The following is a 27,971-nucleotide window of genomic DNA, read 5'->3' on the forward strand; positions in this document are numbered from 1 at the left end:
ATTCCTGGCAACTGCCCAGAAACCCAGTGCGTCCTGCCCGGGGTTTAAGCGCGGCAAGTGGGAGAGGCGCGTGGCGCCCGAGCGCAGGGGCAGGGGCGCAGGGCGCGGGAGCGCGGGACCACCTGCGCCTGAGCGCGGCAGGGAACGCCCGCGGGGGCGCACAGCAGCCAAGCCCGTGGAGGAGGAGCGCGCGCGCGCGCAGCATGGGCTGCGGACCTTCCCAGCCTACTGAAGACCGGAGACGTGTCCCCGCGCCCAAGAAGGTTTGGAAAGAGGGAGTTAAGGTAATAAATAAATAAATAAACAAACAGACAGACAGACATAAAGCCTTTTGGCTGGGAGGTCTCGCGATTCCCACGCTTCGGGGCGACAAGAGTTGGCTGGAGTAGGGTGGGTCGAGGTCCACAGCTAGCCTAGTTAACAGGTGGGAGCAACTTTATTCTGCCGGTGTTTAACTGTTGTCTTAACCAGGACTAGACAGATAGATGGATAAATATCAAAATATATCTATCTATAGCGATAGAAAGTATAGATACAGATAGATGGCTATAGGATCAATTTTGAGAGCCTTTGGAGTTTAAAGAGATTGTGAAGGCGGTCACACCCCAGGGTAGAGGCACGGAATAACGGGATGAGCAGTGTGTTCTGCACAGAGCGAGGGTTGACCGTGATTCTCGAGAGAAGGTTGGAGTCCCTAGGAGCTGCCATATATTATTGGCTTCTGGAAAATAGGCCCTTTGGTCGTTTCTTAAAGCTGGGAGAGATCTCAGAACCTATCTGGCTGCGCCCTCTCGATTCATAGATGAGGATCATGAGACCCAGAGAGACAGGCGACTTGCCCAAGGCTGCACAGCTAATTTGGGGGCACAGCAAAGGTAGAATTTAGTTTTCAAGAGTTTCGTTCCAATACTCTTTTCCCTAATTCCTCAAAGTTGCATGCCCTGTAATTCTGGAGACATTATGGGGAATTTTTTCCAGAGCAAGACCTAAAGGGATGAGTTGGTTGAGGCAGAAATGAGGTCCATGATTTCTTTGCATCTTTACCACCCTCCACATTCCACAGACAGCACTAGCAACCCTCAAGGGTCTACTTCGGAGGGGTTACACCCAAAGATAAGGCTACCATATAATTTGTCATCAAAATTATGCTTTTAAGAGTGAAAGGGAACCCTATTAATACATTTTCCCAAAGACTCTGGCTGAAGCCCAGGAAACTGGGACTTATAGCTACCTTTCCGAAGGGTCATTTTTGGAGCTACTGTTCAAAGAGCACACACTTGGTCTCAGCAGCCACTGTGCAAGACACTATTAAGTGCCAGTTACAGCACCTGCTTCATGTAGGGCACATCTGTTGGGCTCTTGGAGTACATTTTGAAACAAGCAAACCAGAATCTAGTGAAGGCTGACTCCAGACTTAGTACCTGGTGCCCTGGGGAAAGCCTGTGCCCAAATGGCCACCCATCTTAACACTGTTTTCTGCTTTCCATCCTGAAACTGCTACTGTGTATAGGGACCCATTACTTTTTTATTTATTTATTTATTTATTTTGAGACAGAGTCTTGCTCTGTCACCCAGGCTGGAGTGCAATGGGGCGATGTCAGCTCACTGCAACCTCTGCCTCCCAGGTTCAAGCAATTCTCTTGCCTCAGCCTCCTGAGTAGCTGGGATGACAGATGTGCGCCACCATGCCCAGCTAATTTTTGTATTTTTTATTACAGAGTTTCTCCATGTTGGTTAGGCTGGTCTTGAACTCCTGAGTTCGTGATCCACCCACCTCGGCCTCCCAAAGTGCTGAGGTTACACCTGTAACCCACTACACCCTGCTGAGACCCATTACCTTTTATGGGGTCTTTCTGCCTCTCCTGCCAGGATCCTAACAAGTTTCTCCTCCACACTGCCACCTATCTTGCCAAGGGAAAATTTTCCCTTCGTGTGCAAAACCCTTTAGTTTATAATCTATCCTATCCCTCTAATGTCATCCTCTTCTCTTCTCTTCTCTTCTGCCAGTGCCTGTCACTCATGGGCTCTTGGGTCTGCTAAACCAAATGACTCTCAGGGCTCAGTGCTTCCAGGCTTCTCACACCTCCATGCCTTTACCTGTGCCATTCCCTCTTCCTGGGATGCCCTCCCTGTTATCCTCTCCTATTGGCCTGGTGAACTCATGATCACTTTGGACTAATATGTAGAAATACTTTTTTCTCCAATTTTCTACAAATACATTAATGTCACTTAAAAGTGCTAATCCATTGTTCTTGTCCCCTTTTTCATACAAAAATCTTTCTTTTAGTTTTTATTTATTTTTCTGGCCTTATTATGCCTTAAACATACAGTACAACAACTATTTACATAGCATTAACATTGTTTTAGGTATTTATGAATAATCTACAGGTGATTTAAAGTATACGGAAGGATGTGCATGGATTATATGCAAATACTACACCATTTTCTATAAAGGACTTGAACATCCATGGGTTTTGGTATCCGAGGGAGGTCCTGGAACCAATCCCCCACTAATGCTGGGGATGATGGTACTTATTTTGTAGAGTTGTTGTGAGCGTTAAATAAACTCAGTGTGCATAAAGTGCTCATACTAATGCTGACTCGGAATAAGTGCATGATATAAGTTGTTTCAATTATTATTATAAAATAAAATCCTGGTCAGATGCGGTGGCTCACGCTTGTAATCCCAGCACTTTGGGAGGCCGAGGCGGGTGGATCACCTGAGGTCAGGAGTTCGAGACCAGCCTGACCAACATGGAGAAATCCCATCTCTACTAAAAATACAAAATTAGCCAGGCATGGTGGCACATGCCTGTAATCCCACCTATTCGGGGGGCTGAGGCAGGAGAATAGCTTGAACCGGGGAGGCGGAGATTGCAGGGTGAGCTGAGATCATGGCACTGCACTCCAGCCTGGGCAACAAGAGCAAAACTCCATCTCAAAAGATAAATAAAATAAAATAAATTAAATTAAATTAAATTAAATTAAATTAAATAAACCTAAATCCTTACTTAGCATGCTGTCTTGGCCCATCCTGGAGCTGACTTCTGCTAACTCCTCCAGTCTTGTCTCTCCCCACACTCACACCATAGACAAACCTTAGGACTTGTTCCCCAGGCCCATTCTGTCCCTAGCTCCATGACTTTGCACCTACTGTTTCCTCTCCTTCCAGACTTTTCCTTCTCCCTCTCCTGGGTCACATGATAAATGTGTACCCATTTTACAAGACACTCAAGGTCACTCCTCCTGAAGCTCTTCACGACCTCCCACCCCCAACCTCTGCCACCATGCTGGTAGGGTTGATCTTATACCTTCTACTATCATATTTCAAAGCATTTTATTATATTTATTTGCTTCTATATTTGCCTTTCATCCTGTGCAGTTACCTCCTTGAGGACAGGCACTGTTTTTTAATCGTTGTATCTCCAATTCTTACTACATTGCCTGATACTGATCAGGCACTAATGAATCTTTCTTGAGCGAATGCGTGTCCCTCCTGGTTCCAAGATTCCTTAATGTCTTCTTGTCTCCTAGTAGCATAACTAGACTAATGACAGTCTGCAAGGAGGAAATGCAATTTTAAAATAATCTGAAAATAGAATGAGAGTCGTTTCATGCATATACCTTCTTTCCTAGCCCCAAGCGCTTGACTTCGGAAATCTGATCTGGGAAAGGTATGATTATCATTAATTAAACACTCTATAGCTATTGGAATGATAATAATTTCTTTCACAGTTTTCATAAATGCATAAGGCTTAGGGTTCAGTAGTTCAGCAGTATCTTTAAAATGAAATGAACATGTTTGCTTGCATGAAATATTTATGTTTCTTAGTAACACCACTTTAAAATATTCTAAGTCAAATTTCTTGAAACCTATATATAGACTTCCCCTTCACTTTTACTTTAGTCTAAAGTGGTGAGAAGATACAGTAATAAAATAATGCATAATAATAAGAAAAAGCATGGAAAACTTCCTAGTTGGAGAAATGTTATTCATCTATAGGAATAACCCCAAATTCCTTGCCTGTTATAAGAGAGGAGAGGCTGGATTGGAAGAGATGGTCTCCAAGGACCCTGCACAGTTTTTTCCAAATACATGATAAGAAAATTCTAGTTGATTGTCAGTAAAGGGGAGTAAATTACTTCTTAAAATACAACTTTTTAAGCAATCATATTTTTGAATGTTCTTTGTATAGTTGCTATTTATAATTACATTTATTAGAGGTAAACTAGAAAAAAATCAAATTTTGAAGAAATTCTTCCTATATGTCTATAGACAAATATATTCACAAAATGCATCTGCCAACAATTTGACTTAAGAAGGTTTTAACTCCAGGGTGCCTTGACAAATTATTCCCTTCAAGCTGTTTGGTAAATATGTTTCCCAAAAGCTATAGAATAAATATAGTACATCCATACCAAAAAACAAATAAATAAAAACACACAACAAACAAACAAACAAAAAACACCTGTCCATAGTTAAAGCAGTACCTTATTTGGAATGCTGATGATTTCTGTGCATAGCTGTTAGCTTATAATTCACAACTTTTTAATTCTACCTAAAATTGATTACAAAAAATGTTATCCCCAAGACACTGAGGTATAAAATAAAGTTCATAAAATGTAGAAACACACTGAATCTGTACCCCCAAGGAAAAAATAGAGCATTTCACTCACCATCCCATCCCCTCCCCAAGTATCATTACCTGTATAATAATGCAGATACACTTCTTTTCTTTTTCTTCCTTCTTCCTTCTTTCTTCTTCTTCTGAGACAGGGTCTCACTGTGTCACCCAAGTTGAAGTGCAGTGGTGCAATCACGGCTCTCTGCAGCCTCAGTCTCCCCTGGCTCAAGAGATCCTCTCAGCTCAGACTGCTGAGTAGCTGGGAATACAAGCATGAGCCACCACACCTGGCTAATTTTTGATGTTTTGTAGAGATGAGTTTCGCCATGTTGCCAAGGCTTAATGTAGGTATACTTCTTATTGGTGTGAAAATATAAATTCTTCATGTATGTGTAGAATATGAACACTGCTATATCCCTGAGAGACATAGATCTAATTAACTTATAAATATGTCTGGTCTTTAAACTATGTCTGTTCTCAAGTCTACACTCATTATGAAATTGGGTTAAAATTTCCAGAATGTGTTACACATGGGTAAGATATTTGAAAGACATTCTGAGTTTTCAAAAGAGAAGAACCTTAAATTTCTGCTCTGGAAACTGAAGACTGGTTTATGTTGTTTCATGATAAAAGACTGTGTTTTGTCTGCTACAATTTAGGTTTTGGTCACCAGCAGAGCTCAAAGGCAGACTGTCTCTAAATAAGAACAGATGGGTAGAGATCCTTGCTAAGGCCTGGATTCCAAATCCAAGTAGTTATAGTAGCTTTGATAACACAATTGTGAGGTCACTGAGGTTGTGGTATTTAAATCTATGCCAAGTTGTAATGTACAGAAAGTCTTTGTGAAAAGCCATCGTTTAGACTGAATCTGAATATTCAGATTCGCTCTCAATTCCAATGTGGGCATTTTGCTATTGTTGTTGTTGTTGTTACTATTGTTAAATCATTAAATTTTTCCATTTGGAAAAAGTCCAAGAGTCTTCCAAGAGTCTCCACTTGGAAATGTTAAATGACAAAACTAGACCCTGTTTGTAACTCAGTGCTTCTCTAGGATCAAAAAATGATGGATCTGCAAACCAAAATAAACTTGTGAAAATACTTGTCTTACTGTCACCGCAGATACTGGCTTTTAGTAGTTTGCTTGGAAAGAAGGAAAACAGTGTTCAACATGACTTACATGATGTGCATCTTTACCTTTAGCATGAACTGTGAGCATCAGATAGGGTCTCCTTTCTTTTCTTTTCTTTTCTTTTTTTAATTTTTCTCGAGATGGAGATGGAGTCTCGCTGTGGCCCAGACTGGAGTGTAGTGGTGCAGTCTCAGCTCACCACAAACTCTGCCTCTCGAGTTCAAGTGATTCTCCTGCCTCAGCTTCTTGAGTGGCTGGGATTACAGGTGCCTACAGTCACACTCAGCTAACTTTTGTGTTTTTATTGGAGATGGGGTTTTGCCACGTTGGTCAGGCTAGTCTCGAACTCCTGACTTCAGGTGATCTGCCTGCCTCGGGCTCCCCATCTCCTTTTCGTTATATGTTTTATATACATATATAACACACATATATATAACATATGCACATATGTTACATGTAATATGTTGTATGTAAAGGCTCCTTTCTTGGTTCTGCTTACTCTACAGGGACAGGATGGGCAGTAACTGTCCACGAAGAAGGACAGATAGACGGAGACAGAGAAAAGCACATCATTGCTTTTAGGCTTTCTCCTTGTGCCAATTCCAATCTCATGTCCACTGAGTTTTCGATTACTTTCTTGTTTGTTTGGTTGGTTGGTTTTTCATTATTTCCTATGTAGCCCTGAGACACAGAAATAATTAACCCTCAACACAAGGAACTGATATTGGTTTAGCTGTGTAAACACAGTGATAAGGAGCTATGTTAAGTCCTGCTACAAGCATGCAAGAATCCCTAACTGAATGATGAAAACCTGATCGTGACAGACACCACCATAACCTAGCCACGGCGATTTCTACTTAGCCTCTGAGGAACTTCAAACGTTAGAGTAATTCCAGAAACTGGTTAAACATGCTTGTATATATTTTTAAAATTTGTATGACTTTTACTGTGAAAGTACCAAAAGTTTCATGACAAGGCCTTATTTTTAATTCATTTTTCTTTTTTTTTTTTTTTTTTTTTTTGAGATGGAGTCTTGCTCTGTCGCCCAGGCTGGAGTGCAGTGGCGCAATCTTGGCTTGCTGCAGGCTCCACCTCCCAGGTTTACGCCATTCTCCTGCCTCAGCCTCCTGAGTAGCTGGGACTACAGGCACCTGCCACCTCGTCCGGCTAGGTGTTTTTTGTATTTTTTAGTAGAGACGGGGTTTCACCATGTTAGCCAGGATGGTCTCTATCTCCTGACCTCATGATTCGCCCATCTCAGCCTCCCAAAGTGCTGGGATTACAGGCTTGAGCCACTGCGCCTGGCCTTAATTCATTTTTCTTAAAGAAAATGTTTCCTGCCCATAGTCATAATTTTAGAGCCAGAGGACCTCCCATCTTCAAACTGAAGCTCTGAGCGGTTGCTTCTCACAGTGCACTTTCTAATATTTCTGGACCCACTTCTTTCCCCCATTTTCGTTGTTGCCATCTTTGTTCATGTTTAATCACTTCTCACCTTGACAACCGCAATAATTGCAACTGATCGCCCTGTTCTGTTCCTTCCATCCACTCCTGTCACTTGCATGAACCCAAGAGTGATTTTTTACTAGAAAACCCTCCTGATGATTTTCATTTATTTCCATGGATAAAAATCCTACACAGGATTCCTGTTGCATTCAAAATAGAATCAATCTCCTTTGCTTGTCACAAAATACTTCACTTTTTCACCTCAGCACCTTCCACTGTCTACCCCAATCTGTTTCTGCTACACTGGAGGAATTCATATTCCTGGACACACAAGATGGTTTCATTTCCCTGTCTTGTGTATGCTTTTCCCTCTGCCTAGAATGTCCTTTTCTCCTTGTCCACTGGAAGCTCATTTAGCTCATTTATCAAGAACCAATTCAGGCATTTTCTCTTCTTTCATACCTTTTACTCCCTCCAACAAGATACAAACTTTTATCACAGTACAGCAAGGCTTTGCTGCAGAGATTGGGAGGTTGGGCATAGCGTCAGGTGCCTATAGTCTTAGCTACTGGAGAGACTAAGGCCGGAGGATTGCTTGAAGCCATGCCCTTTGATTGTGCCTGTGAATAGCCACTGCACCCCAGCCTGGGCAACATATGCAGACCCTGTCTCTAAAAAAAAGAGTAGGAAGTGGAGGGCAGAGTCCTGAGGTCCTTCAAAGACTGGGCAGGAAAGAAAAGTGCCCCTTGGGCCAAAAGGTAAAATCAATAGACATTAAATGAGTCCAGTCACGGTGGCTCATGCCTGTAATCCCAGCACTTTGGGAGGCCAAGGTGGGTGGATCACGAGGTCAGGAATTCAAGACCAGCCTGACCAGCATGGTGAAACCCTGTCTCTAGTAAAAATACAAAAATTACCCGGGCGTGGTGGTGCACGCCTGTAATCCCAGTTACTCGGAAGGCTGAAGCAGGAGAATCACTTGAACCCAAGAGGCAGAGGTTGCAGTGAGCCGAGATCACACCACTGCACTCAAGTCTGGGTGACAGAACAAGACGCTGTCTCAAAAAAAAAAAAAAGAAAAAGAAAAAAAAAGAAATTAAAAGAATCCTGGGAAGACATTACCGAGTGGAAGATGCACGTGTTCTTTGTGTTCTTATCGCTTCTAGAGACACTGAGGAGACTTCCTCTGGTATGTGTGTCTTAGATGGAGAAGACGTTGATAACATCCATTGAAATGAGAAGTGGGAAACTTGCAATGAAAGAGGGCCAGCACCTGGAGAGAGAAGACATGGTAGTCAAGGGAGATACGATAAAAGTCTTTCTGAACACATTGACATTTAAAATTTACTTACTCTAAAAATAAATGACAGTTCTTTAAATTGAATTAATTCAGCTTTGTGAAAAACTCATTACATTGTTCTTATTTTGCTGTGGAACTGTGAAAAATATAACATGGACCAGCATTTTGTCATCAATGATTTTTACGAAATCACCAAGAGACCATTTTTATGCTTTGTTTTGACCTATTTACAAGCAATGGAACTGTGGTTTGAAGAAGCAGACACCCTTGAAAGGAGAAGGTAGGATTATAAATTAGTGCAGTATTTATGGAGAACCTTCTGGAAACACATATTAATATAAAATGTACATATCCTTAGACCCAACATATCCACATCCAGGAATTTATTCTCATGGAATGATTGGATGGGTTCATGGGTTCACAGTGATGTATATTCACATATATTATTCCAACACAGTTTATATTATTGAAAAGTTAGAAACACCTACATGTCCTTCAGTAGGACTTGGCTAAATACATTGTGGCATAGTTACATAATGAGCTCCAATGCCATCGTCAGATAAGTAGCTACTCCTTATCACTAAATAGAATGAGGTAGGCCTATGTATGTTGATATAGGTAAATGTTTCTTATATATTGTTGAGCAGGTTACAGAAATATAATATCGTTTAATATATAATTCTTTTCATTTTATTTTTAAAACAGCTTTATTAAAATGTAATTCACATGATTCACCTCCTCTCTTAGCCTGTTTGTGCTGCTATAACAGAATACCATGGACTAGGTAAATTATAAAAAACAGAAATTTCTTTTTATAGGAAGTCCAAGATCAAGGCAATGGAAGGTTTGATTGTCTGGTGAGGGCTGCCCTTCTGTGTCTTCACATGGCAGAAAAGCAGAGCAAGTTAACTAAATCTGTGTGAAGCTTCTCTTTATAACACCTTAATCCCCTTAATGAGGGAGGATCCCACATGGCCTAATCAGCTCTTGAAGGTCCCACCTCTTAATATTATCACATTGGTAACACCTGAATTTGAAAGGGACACATTCAAACCATAGCATCCATTTAAAATGTACAATTAACAGCCATTACCACAATCTAATTTTAGAACATTTTGCCCTCCGCAAAGAAATGACTACCCATTAATAGTCAATCCTCATTCCCCCCCCCAGGCAATCAATAAATCTATTTTCTGTTTCTATAAATTTGCCTATTCTCAATATGAATGGCCTTTGTGATTGGCTTTTTTCACTTAGCATAATATTTCCAAGTATCATCTATGTTGAAACATATGTCAGCGTTTAATTTCTTTTTCTTGCCAAATCATATTCCTTTGGATGACTGTACCGCATTTTATTTATACATTCATCAGCTGATGGATACTTGGGTTGTTTCCACTTTTGGGGTATTATAAATAATAATTGTGAATATTTGTGTGCAAGTTTTTGCAAGAACAGATGTTTTTATTTTGCTTGGGTACATACTTGGGGTGAAATTTCTGGGTCACATGGTAACTCTATGTTTCACTTTTTGAAGAGCTCTCAAAGTGTTTTCTAAAGTGCTGCACCATTTCACATTTGCCCAGCAATATATGAGGGTTCCAATTTCTCCACATCCTCACCAACACTTGTTGTTATGTGTCATTTTCATTATAGTTATCCAAGGGGATATGAAGGGGTATCTCACTGTGGTTTTGATTTGCATTCCCCTACTGATTAATAATGTTGAACATCTTCTCGTGTGCTTATTGGCCAGTTCCAATGTATTTTTAAAGGTTATGTGAGCAAATACATCCGGGCAATGATATACTAAAATGTTAGTAGTGCTTCTCTCTAGAAGATATTATTTCTTACTTTCTACTGTGTTTCTCTATCAATCAAGGTTCTACCAGAGGGAAAGAACCAGTAGGATAGACAGATAGATAGACAGGTAGATAGGTAAATTGTAAGGAACTAGCTGATACAGTCATGAAGGCTGGCTAGTAAAATCGAAATCCATAGGATAGGGCAGGCAGTCGAAAAGAACAGGCTGGAGTTGAAGCTACATTTCACAGGCAGATTTCCTCTTCCTCAGGAAGACCTCAGTTCTACTCTTGAAGCCTTTCAATTGACTGGATGAGACCTACCCAGATTATCAAGGGTAATCTCCTTTACTTAAAGTCAATTGATTACATATATTAACCACATCTACAAACTACATTTACAGTACCACTAAGATTTGTGTTTGACAGAATAACTGGCTACTATAGCCTAGCCCATTTGACACATAAAACTAACCATTGCAATTCTCTTTTATATTATTTAATTATTTTTTACAATAAATCTAAGCATCACTTTTTTTTTTTTTTTTTTGAGATGGGGTTTCCCCATCTCACCCAGGCTGGTCTCGAACTCCTGGGCTCCAGTGATCCTCCCTCCCCCACCTCCCAAAGTGCTGGGGTTACAGGCATGAGCCACCACATCCAGTCTGTATTACTTTTTTAATCAGCAAAAACAATATAGCTTCATTATTATAAATTGTTTTAATACCGTAGTACCTCTACTCTCACACTCAAGGCTGAACTTGTCTATCTTGGTATCCTCCAGAATGCTCCGCATAGTAGCTTTTACCTGGTAGATGCCTATGAGATACTATATTCGTTTTCTATTGCTGCTATAGCCAATTCACACAAGTTTAGTGGCTTAAAACAGTAGTTGCCAACCTTTTTGACACCAGGGACCAGTTTTGTGGAAGACAGTTTTTCCATGGACTAGGGTTGGGGGGATGGTTTCAGGATGACTCAACGGCATTACATCTATTGTATACTTTATTTCTATTATTATTACATTGTAATATATAATGAAATAATTATACAACTCACCATAATGTAGAATTAGTGGGAGCCTTGAGCTTGTCTTCCTGCAACTAGACAGTCCCATCTGGGGGTAATGGAAAACAGTGACAGACTACAAGGCATTAGACTCTTTTTTTTTTTTTTTTCTTTGAGACAGAGTTCACTCTTGTGGCCCAAATTGGAGTGCAGTGGTGCGATCTCGGCTCACTGCAACCTCCGCCTCCTGGGTTCAAGCAATTCTCCTTCCTAAGCCTCCCTAGTAGCTCAGATTACAGGTGCCCGCCACCATCCCTGGCTAATTTTTTGTATTTTTAGTAGAGACAGGATTTCACCATGTTGGGCAGGCTGGTCTCAAACTGCTGACCTCAGGTGATCCGCCCGCCTCGGCCTCGCAAAGTGCTGGGATAACAAGCGTGAACCACTGCGCCCGGCCGCATTCCATTCTTAAAAGGAGTACGCAACCTAGATCCCTCGCAGTTGTGCAGTTCACAACAGGGTTTGTGCTCCTAATGAGAATCTAATGCCACTGCTGATCTGACAGGAGGCAGAGCTCTGGGGGTAATGTGAGTGATGAGGAGCAGCTGTAAATAAAGATGAAGCTTCGCTGGCTAGCCCGCTCCTCACCTCCTGCTCTGCAGCCCGGTTCCTAACAGGCCACGGACCAGTACTGGTATGTGGCCCGGGGGGCTGGGGACCCCTGAACTATGGCTTTCTGGGTACTATACAGCCCACCACAGATACTAGCTGGCTAAATACTCACAAAGCAGACCCTGCAACATTGTTTTTATTTACCGAGAAATCTTGATTCTAACAAAGCTGTTCCCTTTTCACAGGCTGATGTCGGTGTGCCTCATAGTGGGGAAAACTGCAGCCCCCAGATGGAAGCTGCTCTGACCAAGAATATTGTGGACACTGCAGAAGGCCTGGAACAAGTCCAGATGGGAAGCTTACCTGGAACCATTTCAGAAAATTCTCCATCTCCTAGTGAAAGAAACAGACGAGGAAATTCAGGTAACCTCCCTCTGCCCCCATTCACATAGACCTTCACAAAATACTGTTTCTCTAAATATGTCTACAAGGTTTACTTGGTGGTCCTTTAATCATTGCTTTCTGGGCCATGACGTATGTTAAATGGCAATGTTTTTATCTCTGAAACATTAGAATTTAGCCTTAGGCCTTCATTACGTGAGTCAATAATGCTAAGCATTAATCTTGTCGATGAAGTAATTAAGACCATCTTTTAAAAATAAATAAATAAATAAACTAAGAGGCTTTATTGGGAGTTAAGGCCAGACTTTAGGAATGGGACTTGCACAGTTCCAAGGAATTTAAACTCCCACGATGATAATATCTTTCCAAGGGAAAGTTCTACGTTTACACAAATAAATAAAACCTACAATAAACTGTTTTCCCTGTCTTTCCCCATCCAAAGTATCAGCAAATATACAACAAAAGAATCTTTCAGAAATGTGAAAGAGGTAGTTATGACTGACTTGTGCTATTTAGAAACTATTTGTGGGTTTTCCTATGGTGTGTTCTCCCTCAGCTTGAATTACTGCCTGGTGTCGATTTAAGTCATCTTATTTATATTCCGTCAGCCTTTGAAACATATTGAACTTCACAGCCCTCAAGGAAAAGTACTCTTTTTATTTCAGGGGGGAGGACTTTTGCTCCCCACCACTGTTGTTTCTTCTCTAGGTACAAGTTGGGATTGGAAAACAGATGGGTTCATACATGCGATTCTATTTCTTGAACTTTCCTGGCACACTCAGGTTATCACAGATTTTCTATTCGCCCTCCCCTTGCTGTTCTGATGTCATCAGCGTGACCTCTTAGAATGACTAGGAGGTTGAGGAATGCAGCACAGGAATGGCCTCTCCCTCCCTTCTATGTGTTAGGTTGACAAATACATCTTTTTTCTTTCCAATAATTTTGTTGATGCAACTTCCCTCTAGACAGCAACATGAATGCTAAATATCAATGTGGGTCACAGACTGCAGAGTGTCAGGCACACAGGGACCTGGTGACCCAGGACAGTCAGTGCTGCCAGGTATATGTACAGTGTTAAAGAGGGTGACAGGTAAGCAGAAAGGTGTTGAGAGAGAACAGCTAGGGAGGAAATCAGTCACCAAAGCAGATGTTTCTAAAATGCAGCATCAAGGAGTCCTCAGGAAGCATCTTACCACAGTGTGAGTAGGACCTAATACCCTGAACTTCCTATTTGTCCTCTGCGCAGTTTCCTCTCTCTGTCTCAGCCCTTGGCATCCTCCTTTTTGTGTCTCTGCTCTTCAAATCTGCAGAGTATACTTCTCTTTTTGAGACAGAGTCTTGCTCTGTCACCCGGGCTGGAGTGCAGTGGTGCAATCTCAGCTCACTGAACCTTCTACCTCCCAGGTTCAAGCAGTACTCCTGCCTCAGCCTTCTGAGTAGCTGGGATTACAGGCATAAGCCATCACGCCTAGCTAATTTTTGTACTTTTAGTAGAGACGGAGTTTCACCATGTTGGCCAGGCTGGTCTCAAACTCCTGACCTCAAGTGATACACACGCCCCTCAGCCTCCCAAAGTGTTGGGATTACAGGCATGAGCCACTGCACCTGGCCCTGCAGAGTATATTTCTTAAGACCATCAAGTTTAACACTAACATTCCCCAAGTGTTTCCTTTTTTAAAATATTTATTTCGTATATTTTCAGAGTCAAGAAAAGGTGCAAAAAACAAAGAACACCTATATTCTTTCACTCAGATTCCCCAAATGTTAACCTTCTGCCACACTGCATTATCATATCCCCCCTTATACAAGTAGATTTTTTTCTGTTAATAAGTTAGACATAATGGCACTTTGCTTTCACATACTCCACTGTGTATTTCCTAAAAACCAGGACACTCTTTGCATAATCTCTGTACAAGGATCAAAATTGGAAAATTACCCTTCTTTTTTTTTTTTTTTTTTTTTTTTTTTAAGAGACAGAGTTTTGCTCTTGTTGCCCAGGCTGGAGTGCAATGACGCGATCTCAGCTCACTGCAACCTCCACCTCCCAGATTCAAGCGATTCTCCTGCCTCAGCCTCCCGAGTGGCTGAGATTACAGGCGCCCGCCACCATGCCTGGCTAATTTTTGTATTTTTAGTAGAGGCGAGGTTTCATCAGATTGGTCAGTCTGGTCTCAAACTCCTGACCTCAGGTGATCTGCCTGCTTCGGCCTCTCCGAGTGCTGGGATTACAGGCATGAGCCACCACGCTGGGCCAGGAAATTACCTTTGATGTAGTACTGTTATCTCACCTATAGATCATATTCAAATTTGGTCAATTGTCTCACAACTATTCTTTATAAATGAATTTCTGATGCAGGATCTATCTAATCCAGGATCACATTTTTAATTTAGTCATCTATGGTCTTTAGTCTTCTTTAATCTGAACAACTCCTCAGTTTTTCTTAGTCTTTTATGAACTTGATATGTTTGAAAAGTATAAAACATTTATTTTGCAGAATGTTTATCAATTTGGGTTTGTTTGAGCTTTCCTGCTGATTGGATTTGGGTTACGCATTTTTTTTTTTTTTTTTTTTTTTTTTTGGAGACAGAGTCTCGTTCTGTCACCCAGGCTGGAGTGCAGTGGCACAATCTCAGCTCACTGCAACCTCCGCCTCCCAGATTCAAGCAATTCTGTCTGCCTCAGCCTGTCGACTAGCTGGGATTACAGGTGCCTGCCACCACACTCAGGTTTTTTGTTTGTTTGTTTGTTTTTAGTAGAGACGGGGTTTCACCATGTTAGCCAGGCTCATCTTGAATTCCTAACCTCAAGTGATCCACCTGCCTTGGCCTCCCAAAGTGCTAGGATTACAGGCATGAGCCAGGGTTACACAATTTTAGCAAGAATACCAAAAATGATATTGTGTCTTTCTTAATACTTAAAATTAGGAGGTACATTATATCTATACTCAACTCATTATGTTTATGGGGAGTTTTGTTTTGCAAAAGTCATTTTTAATCTAGTAACATTTATAAATGTTTAAAATTCAATTTGGATTTTGAGTCACAGTTAGAAAGCCTTTCCCTACACCAAGGTTAAAGATGAATTCACCCGTGTTTTCTTGTATAATTTCACTTTTTACACTTATGCTTATGAAGAGTTTCCAGTGACATCAGAAAATGCTCATATAAATATTAGCTAGATAAGAAATGAAACTGTATGTTCAGTATGATGTCGAACTTATAAAAATAAAATTTTGTATATTAACAATGGTAATCTCTGGGTAGTGAAAGCATAGGCATTTTTTTAATCTTTTACTAGTTTCTGTATTTTCTAAGTTTACTACAGTAACTATTACTTTTATAATCAAAAGAAGCACAACATGGTTTTTAAACAATCTCCAATATTCTCCAATGTCCCAAGAAAGCATGAAAATTGTTGAAATGACTGACATATTCCGGGAATCTCTGTATAAGTTAGCTGCTGTAAATATCAAGCCAAATACTTTAGAGTACTCCAAAAAGAACGGATCGCAATGGTTACAATGATTTTATTATGTTAGCGACAGATGTCAAACATGACATTCCTTTTAGAAACATCCTGGGAGAGAAATGAACCACTGACAGTGGAGCTGCTTACACGACGTATTTGGGAGAACAGTGGGACAGTTGAGAGCATGAGTGTTGGAGCCAAGCAGACTTAGATTTAGCCCCGCGTAACACACATGGCACCTGTGTCACCGTGCTAAGTTAATTAGCTTCTCTCACATCAGTGTTTATTTCTAAAATAGGGATAATAATAGCACTCTGAGTTGATGTTTGCATTTGATGTCATACAGTGTGTCAAGTACTTAGTGTAGTGCAGGTGCCTAAGTGCACAGTAAATGATCATTATTATTATTTTGACCCTTCCAAACAAGGCCACCTTCTAACCAAAAAAATCATTCCAATTCCTTGAAGGGGATTCACTTCTGACCTTTTCATTGAAATCTTCTCCATTGTTTCAAGTTTCTAGTTGACCTCCCCGCCTGACATGTTTTACTACCCCGTGCCAAAATCTGTACAGAGCACTTTAAAATCAAAAGTGGCTCTATTTCAAACACTTGCAGGAGTAGAAAAAACAGCACTAGACAGATACTGATAGGAGGAAAACTGTTGGAGTTACTTGCAGTGGCCAATCCTAGAAATCTCTTATACCGGAGAGGTTAATATGCTGAAGTGAGAGATATCTGATTAGTGTGTGTGAGTGTGTGTGAGTGTGTGTGTGTGTTTTCTATCTTCCCAGCACAAATTCATGAAAGGTCTCACTGCTAACCAGTGAGATTAGAAATTTTCACCGGGCAAGGTGGCTCATGCCTATAATCCCAGCTCTTCAGGTGGCTAAGGTGGGCAGACCACCTGAGGTCAGGAGTTTGAAACTAGCCTGTCCAACATGGTGAAATCCCATCTCTACTAAAAATACAAAAATAGGCATGGTGGCACACACCTGTAGTCCCAGCTACTTGGGAGGCTGAGGCAAGAGAATCGCTTGAACCCAGGAGGAGGAGGTTGCAGTGAGCTGAGATCTCGCCATTGCACTCCAGCCTGAGTGACAAGAGTGAAACTTAATCTCAAAAAAAAAAAAAAAAGAAAGAATTTTTTATGGGAAGATGCCATCCACTAAATGGAATGGACTTGGTTACATCAGGACTTCCTGATGATGACAGCATAGAAGATAGCTCACTTCTCAGGACTTCCTATTGCACTGTTACAGACAGGAAAAGCAAAACTGTCTTTGCCCCAACAGGCCAGCGCCGTTTGTTTTATAATGTGATGGCATAACCGTGGCTGCTTATTTGCTTATTTATGTAATTGGATGATTTGTGATGGGGGAGCCTCTCTCATTAGTGCAGCTTATAAAGACTCCCCCATAAACTGTTTCAGTGCTTATATTTAGAATCATGAATAAAAATTTAGCTGATATCACTCTAACTCCAATTCTGATTTGGTTCAAAGACTCTTTTCAAAAAGGCACACTTTTACTTATGTAGACTTAGCAGATGGCGTAATTATAAACTTAGGGTTGCAGAACTAGAAGTCTCTTGGCAACATCACGCTGTTTATCCTTTGTATACAAAGCATGGAAACCAAACCACAACTCAAAGAATCACCAAAAGAATATCTGATTCTTAGCTGTGGTTTAGCTTCATAATTACTCGAGCAAACCAACGTCGTCGTACCCAAGTGTGTGAGTGTTGTTACCACAAAAAGGCAGTCCACAGCAGCACACAGAAAGGCTTTTTGTTATCTTAATATGTGATCTGCTAAGTAAACAGTATATTATGTTGATGTGTATCCTCTGTAAGAACATGAAGAATTTGAACTTCGAAGGATTACAAAGACTTATAACAGAAATATATTAAGTGTTGAAGGTAAGATCTAATTAAGTAGCATGGTTTGTAAGGCATCCATTTAGCATTTGATTGAAAAAATCTTGGTTCTTAAATTTTGCTTTCTTTTTTCTTTTCCTCTTTTTTGGAAGATGTAGTGACCAATGGATTAATCAATAAACCCCAACCCCTAGACAGTCGAGAGCGACAGAAGTCATCAGATATCCTGGAGGAACTAATTGTTCAAAGAATTATACAAAGCCACAGCAAAGTATTTAGAAATGGAGAATCATATGATGTCACGGCAAGTAATTTTGTAATTAACATTAGCTTATAGTTAAAATTAGCAATAGAATATGATGGATCATGAGTCATTATTTCCAGCATATGCAAGTTACAATACAGATAACAGCACATATTTAAGTCCCTTAAATTCCCCCCACACCTCCACACACCATCTCATATGGTTTGGTTCTGTGCTCCCACTCAAATCTCACCTTGAATTGTAATCCTCAGGTGTCAAGGGTGGAACCAGGTGGAGGTAATTGAATCATGCAGGTGGTTTCCCCTATGCTGTTCTCATGATAGTGAGTGAGTCTCACGAAATCTGATGGTTTTATAAGTGTCTGGCATTTCCCCTGCTTGCACTCATTCTCTCTCCTACCGCCTTGTGAAAAGGTTCCTTCCACCATGATTGTAAGTTTCCTGAGGCCTTCCCAGCCATGTAAAACTGTGAATCAATTAAACCTCTTTTCTTTATAAAGTTATTATAAATAAACGTAATTTGTAAAGAAAAATACCCAGTCTCAGGTATTTACTTATAGCAATGTGAGAACAGACTAATACACCATCCTACTTTGTGGAGTCAGGAATTGCTCCAATTATTAACGATTAATTGATCCAGTAAAACGTATATTGGGTTTTACTAAATTTGAGAAACAATAGGCCCCACTGAATAACATACTTTCATTCTTTCAACAGTTTTTCTTGAGCACTACCTATGTAATAGGCATTGTACAGGGCATTAGAAATGTAAAACGGAATCTGATTATTCAGTAAGAAAATAGGCCCGACAAGTGTTTGAGGTGATGGATATGCTAATTACCCTGACTTCATCATTACACATGTATCAAAACATCATACTGTACCCTATAAATATATACAATTCCATGTCCATTAAAAATAAAGTAAAACTTTAAAAGAGAAAATAAATAGGCCTAAATGCCAAAGCTAAAACAAATATGGCTATACATTTATCCATATGCACACCCCAAAATCAAACATGAAGAATTAAATAGAGTTCTAGAAATTGCTGTACTATTATTTTTCTTTGTTAATTTATCCTGATTAATCTGTCATAGTTTTTCCTCAGCATGAATAATATTTTTACTCTGATTTTAACTAGCTTGGCTAAAGTCTAGAGTTCTAAATTTTTTTTTTTTTTTTTTTGAGATGGAGTCTTGCTTTGTCACCCAGGCTAGAGTACAGTGTGCAATCTTGGCTCACTGCAACCTCTGCCTACTGGGTTCAAGCGATTCTTCTTCCTCAGCCTCCCCGGAAGCTGGGATTATAAGTGCCCACCACCATGCCTGACTAATTTTTGTATTTTTAGTAGAGATGGGGTTTCGCCATCTTGGCCAGGCTGGTCTTGAACTCCTGACATCGTGATTCACCCACTTTGGCCTCCCAAAGTGCTGGGATTACAGGTGTGAGCCATTGCGCCCTGCCCTGACTGAGTTCTAAATTTTTAAATAAATTCTGTGGAAACCTGTGAAGAAGATAGCAGACTTAGTTGTTGCTGTTATTTTGTTTTGTTTTCTTGTTTGTTTGGGTTTTTTTTTTAAGCCAATGCTCCCAGGCACTCCCAGTAGTCCTTAAAGTACAGGCAGAAGAGAGAAAGTGAGAAAAAAAAAAAAGAAATAACAGTGAAAAGAAGCCAGAGGAAAAAAAGAAAAGAAAAGAAAAGAAGCCAGAGAAAAAAATGAATGAAAAAGAAAAGAAAGAAAAGGAAATGGTGGAAATAGAGACCAGAAATTACCCAAAGGCTACTTAATGGTTGTCTATCCCTGTGTTGTAGGGAAAACAGTCCATTAGGAATTAAAAACTCATTATTTAAATCAAATTTGCCACCTAGACTGAGTTACCTAGTGTTTGAATAAAGTTAATTTCCTTCTTTGTGTGTGGGGAATGTTGAGAACTCATGAATAAAAGCCAAAGTGGCATTTTCTTTTGAAAAAGGAAAATAAATCCTGCAGAAAGTATTTGGGAGAAAGGAAAGGAGATTGCCAAACCTTGTGAATAACATTATCAGGCTGCCAATAATAAGAGGATGTCGGGGGGTGGGGGGAGGGCAGAAAGGAAGGTAAAAATGGATTATATAATGGAAAAGATAATGCCAATGTAATGACAGTTTACATTTGCACAATGCTATCATGATACAAGGCATTTTCCTTATCTTATTTGAAAGTAGTAGAAGAAGGATGGGTTTTTAATATTAAAGGGGAGAGGAAAGATTTTTTTCTAGCTGTAGGTCAGTCTGTAGGGGTCAGAAAAAAAGAAGGTGTGTCAAAAGAAAAAGGAAAGCAAGTTTGAGAGGAGGCAGATAGGTTGTGGAAACATTCAATAGCTAAACAATGTCTTCTTAAGGAAAATGCTATAGACACTTCGATGTCTATGTGCATACGCCAGTAGGAATCACATTAAAACGTTCTCTGTGATTCAATTGCCAGAGATGAATGAGTTCTGACTTAGACTTCGCAAGGGAGCCTGCAAGGTTAATTAATATAAACTACCTTGTGAAAGAGATGCACCTTTAAAAAAATAATAACTATGGGCTGGACTTTTAATAGCATCATTAAGTGAACCAAAGATGAAGACTATTTTTCATATTATATACACATAGAATGGTTGTTGGGAATGTTCTCAAAAGGATTTAAATGTGACAGCCTTCAGGAATGGCACAATTTTGTTTTTTTTGGCTTTGGTATTAGGCCAAGATATCCCAGCATAAGCCAGGCTTGCAACAGACCAGGCAGTAACACACAACTCTCTTGTTTCATCACCTAATCCAGTGGTCCTTAACCTGCCAGTACATTGGAGTCACCTGAGGATATTTCAGACATCCCAGTGTCTAGGTACCACTTCCGACCACACAGCCTGGGCGTGTGGCCCTGCTTTCACACTTCTGAAAGCGCCCAGGCGATTCCCATGGGCAGCCCAGGTTGAGAACTACTGCCCTGAAGTTTCACCAAAACTCTACACAATGCTCCCAAATTCATTACCAAAGCTGGGAAGGGTTAAAGCATTTGAAATCATTCTTGATTCCCTATTCATTGTGAAAGAGAATTCTGAAATATTCCTGAAAATATACCATTTTAGGAATAGGAACTAAGATTATACTCAGGAAGCCTAAGGAAATAAAAGAGATGCAGTTTCTGTGTCACAGATAAAACTTCTTTCAATTCAGGGGTAACTGAGAACATATGTGTGTCAGACACCAGGTGTCTTGCATATTTTGGGAAGAGTTATGAGGCCAATGTAAAAAGATGAGAATGAATATTGAAGGACTGAGAGGGGAACCGTATTAAGAATGGAAATATTATTAGATAATATTAATCATTAATAATATTAATACTTTGAATATCTAATATTTAATAAGTTTTTCAAACCCAGACTGATAAAACTGGCTAAAAACAAAACAAGAAGTCAAGGGAAACAAAAAAGGGATAGTCAATAAAAAGATATTATGTCAGCAGTTACTATAATGTGGTGAATCTTAACAGACATGTAAATATTATTTCTTCATTGCTCTAGGGGAAAACATTCCTTTAAATAAAATATTATGGGAAAAATGGAATAAATGTGAAAATACTTTGAGTCTCATGCTCTACCAACTGAACTAGCCAAGCAGCCAAGGAGAATAATTTAAAAATAAGACTTCTTATGTGGAACAATAGTGTATTTAAATACGAGGGCATTTCAGACTTAGATCTGGCTGCTTCTTAGCCAGGTCATTATCTTTCATTGAGTTATTTAGAGTGAAATTGAATACAGGATGTTGAAAATTGAGGGTTCACCTTCATGAAGGTCCGTCTTCCGAAGTAGGGGCATCCCCCATAAGCTAGTCTCTCCCTTAGAGGTAAGGAGAGGATCTGTGTCCACCACAGAGCCCCCTTTGTCTTTTTTCTTAATTTTCTTTGTAAGCTTGCTAGTGAACACCACAGTAATTTCATAGTACTCTCTGGATAACCATCTTTCAAGAATGTTTATGCTAGAATATTTTATGTTTACTTAAGAATTAAAATCAGGCTGAGCTAGGTGGCTCATGCCTGTAATCCCAGCACTTTGGGAGACCAAGACAGGCAGATGGCTTGAGCCCAGGAGTTTGAGATCACATGGGCAACATGGTAAAAACCCATCTCTTAAAAAAAAAAAAAAAAAAAAAAAAAATTAGCTGGGCACGGTGGCGGTGTGCACCTGTAGTTCCAGCTACTTAGGAGGCTGAGGCTGGAGGATCACTTGAGCCTAGAAGGTCAAGTCTGCAATGAGCCTTGATTGTACCACTGCACTCCACCCTGGGTGAAAGAGTGAGACCCTGTCAAACAAAAAACCCAATTAAAAAAAAAAAAAAGAGTTAAATGTGCTAGGCTCACATTTGTAATCCTAGTGCTTTAGGAGGCTAAGCTGGGAGCGTCCCTTGAGTCCAGGTGTTCAAGACCAGCCTGGGCAACATGGTAAGATGCCATTTCTAAAAAAAAAAAAAAATTAAGGGTTAAAATGATATGTAAGAAATATAAGACTAAGAAGCTAAGTATCAGATTGTTGAGTGAATCTTTCAGTGTATTTTTAAACATTCTAATGAGACTTAAGCGACTATATTATAAACAAACATTGGTTTTATGTACACGTGTCAATATGTGTATGGATTGGTATAGACCTCTTTAGAGAAATGTGATTGGCTCTCATTTATCCACATAGGTATTATTGACTTCGTCTTTTATCCCAAATTCATTTCTCCCTGCCACTTAGCACATCATGGGTCTCCCTACCTGAGGCCCTGTGAATTCACTACTGACCTCTGTGTCTGGTCAACGTTTATTCCCTTCTCTGTGCAACTTCTGTACTTGGGAACCTGAAGTGTAGTTGGAGGGTTTGTTCACATTGCATAAGAGTCTCTAACATTATTTGTTGAACCTCACGGTGAGTTTTTAAGGAGGAGGAAGTTGACTGAGTTAGGACTCAGTAACGCCAGCTAATGATCAGAGTGACCTTCCCCAGGAGGCCTAACAGTGACAAAACAAGAATGAAGGATCTTTTTCAGGACTGGCCTGTTCTATCCACAAGACTCCCTTAAGGGAACAAAATGAAGACAGGTTCATCCGTAGGTCAATAGTTAATTAAGAAAGCTCTGAGGAATGCACAGTGTATGTAAGAAGTAAAATATACAAGTTAGTAGCTAGAAACAGGACTCTAATCTAATTGTAGCATTTTGAACTTGGCAGTCCTCTAAAAGTATTCTTTAAGAAAATAATTGAACTGGTAACTTCTGTAGGTTGATTTTGTTGTGGCCAATTTGTTGTTGTTTCCACTGGTAACATCTCTCTAAGCATAAGGTGATCATTGTTATTATTATTTTTTTTTTAAAGAGACAGGGTCTGACTACATTGCTCAGGCTGGTCTTGAATTCCTGAACTCAAGCAATCTGCCTGCCTCAGCCTCCTAAAGTGCTGGGATTATAGCGTGAGCCACTGCGCCCGGCCCATTGTTAACATTTTTAAGTGCCAACATTTGATAAATTCTGACTTCATAAAATTCAGTTGTAAAGGATACAGATATCTTTCTAGATGATTTTTATTTTTTTACCTAAAATGTGGAACTCAAGAAAGAACATGGCTTGCACAGGTAGAATTAATTTCCTCTATGGGGAGGATCATTGTAGGATTAAGCCACGGGAAGAGGTGACCAAAACAGAAAAATTCAAGTTCTCTCAGAACTCCTGATCTCAGAATTTTAGTCAAGGTTCGGGCTCCTATGTATAGCCTAATCTGGCATTTCTTTAGTCGATCTTGGATTAGTACTTAATTTTCTTTTAGCCTTCTACGCATGAACATCCCTAAAAAATCATTTTCTTGCTAATTTCACAGTATCTCTAGTTGAGCTACCAAAGCAAGTATTCCCCTCTTTTCAGCGGGTGGTTTTTGCCAGCAGGAAACTCAAGAGCCAATTGTCATAAAAATAATACAAAATGATGATGGCAGAGGGAACTTGGTTTGACAAACATTCCATGGTTTTCAAGTAGTGAAAAACTTTGCACCACATAAACCGTCCGATGGGTCTAAAGGAGCCAAAACGTCAATACATGTTTTTTCTTTAGAAGACTTTCTAAGAATCATAGATTTTAGAGCTGAAAGAAAGCTTAATAGGCCTCCACCCCTTTGCTGCTTCACAGTTGAGAAAATTGAGTCCAAAGAGAAGAGCTGCCTGGGTCTCCACTACGCGCTGGGCGTTCCTGCCGCCTGATGGTCCCCCCCAGCTGCAGGCTCTGCTTCCTCCCCTCTGTGCTTCGACCCCGTTCCGCTTTGTCCTGGTTATGAGTTTGTGTTCTGTCTTTGGAAAAAGTCACTGCTTTGACTGAATGAAAAGTAGCTATCATTTGCAGAGTGGCTACTTTATCCTTTTCTTTCTTTTTTAAAACCAATCCCAAAATATGTATTAGTAAACTTATTTTACAAATGAGGAAACCATAGATTGCAGAGTTTATGGAACCATAGAGAATCAGTGCACACGCTGGGCGTAGTGGCTCACGCCTGTAATCCCAGCACTTTGGGTGGCTGAGGCAGGTGGAACATCTGAGGTCAGGAGTTCAAGACCAGCCTGGCCAACATGGTGAAACCCAGTCTCTACTAAAAATACAAAAATTAACTAGGCATGGTGGCACACACCTGTAACCCCAGCTACTTGGGAGGCTAAGGCAGGAGAATCGCTTGAACCTCGGAGGCGGAGGTTGCAGTGAGCCAAGATCGTGTCAGTGTACTCCAGCCTGGGTGACAGGGTGAGACTCGGTCTCAAAAAAAAACAACAACAACAAAAAATTCATTCGATAGTCCAGCCAGGATTCAAACCCAGGGCTGACTAAGTCTCAGTCTGGTACCTTGTTTTACTCTGCGCTAAATTGCCTCTCTTTGTTTTATTTTGTCGGTACCTACAGCATTATAGTCTGGAAAAACAGTCTTTTAGAAATTACAATGAATATTAATAGCTCCTTTGTCTTTTAAAAAAAAGTCTTTAGAGAAATTATCTAGAACAATATTCAGTTTGTTTTGTAATGCAGCCTTGGAGTTAACCACCCCCCACCCAGTTGTAATAAATCTATATTTATATAGAAAGATGTCCGCATTAAGTTAATTGAAGAAAGTGAATTGCAGAGTAGTGTGTATAGTATAACTCCATTTAGGTTTTGTTTAACATTACAGATATCCTTAACATATATATATGTGTATATATATGTGTGCAGAGCAGATATCTGGGAAGACACACACTAAACTCTTTACAAAGATTCGTGCTAAGGACTGGGACTGGGGGCCAGGTGGTTAAATAGAGGATAAGGAGATGATTTATGTATCAGTTATATTTTTTATAATCCATCTATATTATCTTAAAACCAATTTTTAAAACAAAAACATATACATTGAAACTTTTTCATAGTTTATGACAATTTTACTTATTTTGGAACTAGAAATTATAATTAGAAAGTCATTATTACCACTTTGCACTGTTAAAAGGGTAGTTGATCATATGAAGTGAGATTTTTTTCCCCTGCTGTCATGAAAATGTTTGTCAAGTTCCTCCAGCAAAGCCCAGCACAGAGCTGTTGTTCAGTAACATTAATTATCTCTTTCTGCCACAAAACCAGAAGCAATGAGAACTAATCTCTACCCCAGATGAAAGTAACTTGTAGTTTGTGGAATATTATAAAATCATCAGGTTGAGCTCTTCACCTTGAACTACAAATTCACCCCCATTCTCCACTGCTTTTCATCTTATATTCATTCTCAAGATTTTTTCCTTCTAAGGGGTCATCTTCTGTGCAGTCTAAGAACACCTGCATTCGTAGGGCCTTTTTGTAATAGCCTGGTGCTTTTAAGGCATCGAATAGATCTTATCATTATAATTCTGTTGTTACCAACTTTCACATTGTTGTTTTTTAAATCTGCCCCTGAAAAGTTAGATTTTTAGAATCGACTTTATTTATTTATTTATTTATTTATTTTGAGACAGGGTGTCACTCTGTTGCCAAGCCTGGAGTGCAGTGGCGTGATCTTGGCTCACTGCAACCTCCAGCTCCTGGGCTCAAGCAATCCTCCACCCTCAGCCTCCCAAGTAGCTGGGACTGCAGGCACACACCACCACACCTGGCTAATTTTTTGTAGTTTTGTAGAGACAAGGTTTCACTATGTTGCCCAGGCTGGCCTGGAACTCCTGGGCTCAAGCAGACTTCCCACCTCAGCCTCCCAAAGTGCTGGGATTACAGGCATGAGCCACTGCACCCAGCCTAGAATGTACATTTTATATTGTTTATTCTTTTTTGCCGTTCTCCTCTGCCAGTGAATATGATTGTTTCTTCATGTAAAAACAAAATGTTTTTATTCCAGTTGACCACGACTGAGAAGCCATTGAGAAAGCCACCTGCCAGACTGAAAAAACTCACGATCAGAAAGCAAGTGAAGGATTTCACAATGAAGGACATCAAGGAGAAGACGGAGGCCGCCGAGGAGCGCAGGAAGGTACTGAGCTCTCAGATGCTCTAGGCTTGAGGAGTTCGCTGTCTGCTAAAATGATCTCATGCCAGACCTTTCCCATCAACAGTTTTAAGACAAATTGCATGGATCTATAATCAGTTTTTTTTAATTATTATTTTAGTAATTTTTTTAAGAGGCAAAGTCTCACTATGTTTCCCAGGCTGCCATGCTTGGAGCTCACTGCAACCTTGAACTTTTCGGCTCAAGTGGTCCCCGTGTCTCAGCCTCCTGAGTAGCTAGGACTACAGGCCCATACCACTACATGAGGCTGATTTAAAAAAAAAAAATTTTTTTTGTTTAGAGATGGGGTCTTGTTATGTAGCCCAGGCTGGTCTTACACTCCTGGCCTCAAATGATCCTCCTGCCTTGGTCTCCCAAAGTGTTGGGATTACAGACATGAGCCACTATGTCTGGTCTTTAGCTAGGATTTTAATGATCTTTATGCTTTTTGTTATATGTTATATGTTTAGTGGTTTTTTCTTAAAAATTTGCTTTCTGTTGTAAAGGAATAAATCAGGTTGGGTGAAAATTGCAGTTGCATCCATAGAGCCTAAGTAAGCAACATCCAATTCTTGGAATTAAATGAAGTATGGAGCATTCTTCATATGGAAAAAGAGAAACTTCAATAGAGGCTGGGGGCAGCAGGAGAAGCAGGGTTGGGGTGTGGTGTTAAACTGAGAGAAACCGCTGCAGAGCATCAGGCTGCATTACTCCTACTGCATTTTCACCAAGGGCCCCCATAGCCCTCCACGTGCCCTTGACCAGACCCAGCCTTCACAGCTGGGTCCGACAGCCTTTGTTTCCCAGCTCTCTAATTAGCCTATCAGAGAGCAAGGACCAGACTCCAAGCTCCATGAGGGCAGGCCCCATGTCTGCCTTCTTCAACAAGAGTTTCTCAACAAATGTTTGTTATATGACTGAATAATGACATAGAGAAACCATGAATATTCAATACAAGCAACATTAATCCCAACTTGTAGAAAGTTATTCAGGCTCTTTTTCATTCTTTAATACTGCATTTCAGACTAAAGAAGAACAAATAAGAAAAAGGTTACAGAGTGACCGACTTTTGCCTTCAGCCAATCATTCAGATTCAGCTGAACTAGGTGGGGCTGAGGTTGCATTTGCCAAAGGACTTCAAAGGGTGAGATCTGCTGGATTTGAACCATCTGACCTGCAGGGAGGAAAACCATTGAAGAGGAAGAAGAGTAAAAGTGATGCAACCTTGATTGATAGAAACGAAAGTGATGAAAGTTTTGGGGTCGTGGAGTCAGACATGTCCTACAACCAAGAAGATGACATAGTCTACTAAGCCATTTTTTGTGAATTTCATAAGAAAGCATCCATTCTCCCCATTTGTGACATTTGTAGTATATCTCATATTATTTGACTGATTGACCTCATTCCACTGGGATTTCTGCCTTGGGTTTAAGGATGATTGTGTGGGTTGCACAGGCTGAAGATTAGTTGAGTAAATTAAGTAGCTATGCTAGCTTTAAAAAAA

The 27,971-nt window shown here is 40.2% G+C and overlaps 1 protein-coding gene across 2 annotated transcripts; it reads left to right on the top strand.

Moving 5' to 3' along the window:
* STMND1 (stathmin domain containing 1) lies at window positions 1-27,955 on the top strand. Of its 2 annotated transcripts, XM_073006193.1 has the most exons (6): window positions 210-284; window positions 8,367-8,780; window positions 12,168-12,345; window positions 17,822-17,973; window positions 26,321-26,452; window positions 27,492-27,955. In XM_073006193.1, exons 3-6 carry the CDS (start codon window positions 12,213-12,215, stop codon window positions 27,777-27,779), a joined length of 705 nt encoding a protein of 234 aa, XP_072862294.1. In that variant the 5' UTR covers window positions 210-284; window positions 8,367-8,780; window positions 12,168-12,212; the 3' UTR covers window positions 27,780-27,955. The 2 variants fall into 2 exon arrangements, with proteins under 2 accessions (XP_007971805.3, XP_072862294.1); XM_007973614.3 differs by lacking the exon at window positions 8,367-8,780 and having other exon boundaries at window positions 1-284.
* The last annotated feature ends 16 nt before the right edge of the window (window positions 27,956-27,971 follow it).

The sequence above is a fragment of the Chlorocebus sabaeus genome, chromosome 17, assembly GCF_047675955.1.
Source record: "Chlorocebus sabaeus isolate Y175 chromosome 17, mChlSab1.0.hap1, whole genome shotgun sequence".
In the NCBI taxonomy this organism is placed as follows: Eukaryota; Metazoa; Chordata; class Mammalia; order Primates; family Cercopithecidae; genus Chlorocebus; species Chlorocebus sabaeus.

Bases quoted from the DNA above. Each gene is read 5' to 3' on its own strand.
- STMND1 (XM_007973614.3), top strand. From the start codon at position 204: ATGGGCTGCGGACCTTCCCAGCCTACTGAAGACCGGAGACGTGTCCCC. The intron at 17,974-26,320 runs GCAAGTAATTTT...TTTTTATTCCAG, and splicing joins GAGAATCATATGATGTCACG to TTGACCACGACTGAGAAGCC. The intron at 26,453-27,491 runs GTACTGAGCTCT...ACTGCATTTCAG, and splicing joins CCGCCGAGGAGCGCAGGAAG to ACTAAAGAAGAACAAATAAG.